The sequence below is a fragment of the Vitis vinifera genome, chromosome 11, assembly GCF_030704535.1.
Source record: "Vitis vinifera cultivar Pinot Noir 40024 chromosome 11, ASM3070453v1".
Lineage (NCBI taxonomy): Eukaryota > Viridiplantae > Streptophyta > Magnoliopsida > Vitales > Vitaceae > Vitis > Vitis vinifera.
Genome location: NC_081815.1, coordinates 10011446 through 10014682, shown reverse-complemented (window position 1 = coordinate 10014682; position 3237 = coordinate 10011446). Strand labels below are relative to the sequence as shown.

Sequence of the window (3237 nt, the reverse complement as noted above, 5' to 3'; positions counted from 1 at the left end):
GACTATAGGTTTTGATTCCTACACACGTTGTTAAAGTGACCATGTATATCTTATAAAGGCTAACGTTTGGAACCTTTTTCAAAGATGGCTGTTTGTTTTTTAACAATAAAAAAATGGAAAACGTGTCTAACAGGTAAAAACTATTTTTTTTTCAAACATAAAATATTCTAGTTTTTTAAGAATATATATTTTAATTATTTAAAGTTATTTTTATTTGTTTTTTAAGATTATTTTGAAATATACAAATTAGAAGAATGATTAAAAATAAAATATTATAAATTAAACTTATTTCAATATCAAAATCATCATGTTTTTCCAGTAAAGTTTGCATTTTTTTTTTTTTCAAAAAAGAAATCAATTATATATACATAAGGGTCTTCAAGAGTTGCGTTGGATAGTATTATGTATTGATTCTTGAGTAAGCCATTGTGCTGATTCATCTCAACTCTTAAATTTATCATGATTTGTGGCCACAGTTCTTCCTATCTGTAAATATATTTTGAAATTATATAATTTTTTTAAGCAGAATATATTACATGGCCATTAATTCAAGGTTTGATCTGGCTATGGAAGCCTGAATATATAAACTAGCTAATTTTAGGTCTGAGAGTTCCACTCCAGGGAAATAGGAATTTTCTTGGCAGGTCCAAAACCCATTTGTTTGAGGACTAGAGAGATTGTGGTGATCCATCCAGCCTGTTAATGTTCTTATGAATGTCTTATGAGAGACTCAAATTTCATTTCAACTTGAAGTCCTTGGAGGGTATATACCTTAAATATGCTCTCCCTTTGTTTTCCGCTCTTAATTATGAGAGGGTATATGCCATATATATGCCCTCCATTTTCTGTACTTTTCACTGCAGCACATCTCTAAGCTATTTTTTATGTATCTTGTTTACTTACCCAAAAAAACTTCAATATTCCTGCCGTTAATCATGGCTTCCAAATCCATAATACTGTCCTTTATTCTCTTCCATTTTCATTTTCTCCACCCAACAGTCTCAGAATTCCCCACCGCTAGAGCAACTGAACCTGAGACAAGCCATGAGATAGAAGTCTTCAATATTGAAGCAATCTCCAATGCTCTCTCTGATAAGGGTTATCTTTCCATGGCTCTAAGTCTGCAGCTGGCTCTCAAATCCAACCTCATACCATCTGAAGTAAGAGATGACAACACTAGAGTCACCATATTTTGCCCACCTAACAAAGCTTTCTCGGAATTGAAGTACCCACAGCCTCCATTAACCTTACTTCAGTATCAGATTTCGCCGTCAGAGCTCAACAGGGAGGCTCTGGAGTCATCTCTAGGGCCCGACGCCAAGGTCCACACCCTCCTTTCAGGCCATTCGCTGGTGATCACTACAGAACCTGGCAGCAGAGAGACTTCCATCAATGAAGTGAAGATCACAGAGTGGGATGTGTACAATGACGGAAGTGTGATAGTGCATGCGGTGGAGGACTTCTTCGACCGGGCGTTCCAAACTCTCCGACATCCATGGTATGATGATGATAATGATAAGGCAATCAAGAATGATGAAAGGGGTCCGAGCCAAAAAGAAGACCCAATGAGGATGCTTCTGTATATTGTGATTGGGGCTATTTTTCTTGGATATCCTCAAGCTGGAATATTGCTAATTATAATGTGGTTTTTCATGCCATCCAGATTGTGTACTTGTCGCCCTTGAGTTGAATTTTGGTGTTTAATTAGCAGCGGTATAGGGTTAATTTGATTGTTGTAGAATCTGTGGAGTCAAAACTCCAACATCTGAAATTGTAAATTCTTCATTTACAAAAAAATTGAGTTTCTCGTTTGTATTTTAATTATAATTATTAAGGAGTTCACATAAATTTAATTTGAAATTCAGACAAAAAAAAAATGATACCATGAAAATTTATCAAATGTCCATAAAAAAGAATCCCAACCTTGCCCCGGGTCATTCAATACAAATATTTGAAACTTCTAGGCATTTTTCATTAACAATAGACAAAAATCAAACGTTTAGTAATATTTTATTTTCTTAATTTGTAAAATAATATTTGTGTTCCTTAATTTTAGGATGTTTATTATTTTTTTCTCTATTGATTATGTTGCCAAATTATCAAATTTTTCAACAAAGATAGAGGGAAAGGTTAGAAGTTGAGCTTTCTTCAAAAGTGATTGAATGTCATGAAAGGCCCGACCTACCCTCACAAACCATGTCTTCCTCTTAAAAATAAAAGACCTTAATATTCAAGCCTTTAATTAGTGTTCTAGTTTGATTTCAATTAAGCTAAACACTATAAATTTTCTCCTATGGCAAAATCAAATCATCCCATTAGTTTGTAACATCATGTTTTCCATCATCTCTTAAGTGGGGAAAAACATATTAAAGAAATTAAGGATGATGAGGGAAGCAAAAGTCTTATCTTAGTTTGATTTCAATCAAGCTAAACAACATAACTTTCTTACTGAGACAAAATTAAATCACCTTCTTAGTTTCGTGCCATCAATGTTCACCATCATCTCTTAAGTGGAAAAAAAAAACATACTAAAACAATGAAAGAAGATGTTTTTAACATAATCTTCGGTGTTAACATGGTATATGAGGTATGAACTTGTCTTAAAGAGAAACATGCTCCTTGACACAATTAAAAAAAGATATGAAAAATATGTTGATGACTAAAAGAAAAAGGTCATGATCTCCTAAAGAATATTTAAGAAACTTAAAAAATACATGTGATAATCCTATTGTAATAGAAAAGCCAATTTCAAATGTAAAAAAAGTTTTCCAATTCACTCATAGCTTAGGATAAAGCCAATTCATACTAGTTCTTTAATAATATGAGCAATCACTCATTACCCAAAAAGAGGAGGAAAAAAATATTTTTGGAGCATGCACAAGTTTTTATTTGGATAACCATAGTTATAGTCAAACTGAGGCAAAAACTTAATTTGAGGGAAAGAGGTTTCACCCTTCCTACATGTTACAATTCTCAAAATAAAAAAAAATGAATAATTTGATATTTTTACTAGTCTTTGCCTAATGATGTCACCACCAAGTTTCAAGACAAGCTAGGTGTCCATATTTATTCCCACTTATTAAGGGAAAGAAGCAAAAGAAAAAATATCAAATGGAAGGACATAGAATGACAAGACACAATGACAGGACATAAATAGAAATAATAAAGAAAATGCATATCAAGAAAATGCACAAAATCAAGTGTATTATGATAAGAATACACTCCGGTCACTATTTC

The 3237-nt window shown here is 32.7% G+C and overlaps 1 protein-coding gene across 1 annotated transcript; it reads left to right on the top strand.

Annotated features, from left to right (window-relative positions):
- Positions 1-202: 202 nt before the first annotated feature.
- LOC100854114 (uncharacterized) lies at positions 203-1707 on the top strand. The gene has a single exon (XM_003633130.4). The coding sequence runs from the start codon at positions 885-887 to the stop codon at positions 1683-1685; it is 801 nt and encodes a 266-aa protein (XP_003633178.2). The 5' UTR covers positions 203-884; the 3' UTR covers positions 1686-1707.
- The last annotated feature ends 1530 nt before the right edge of the window (positions 1708-3237 follow it).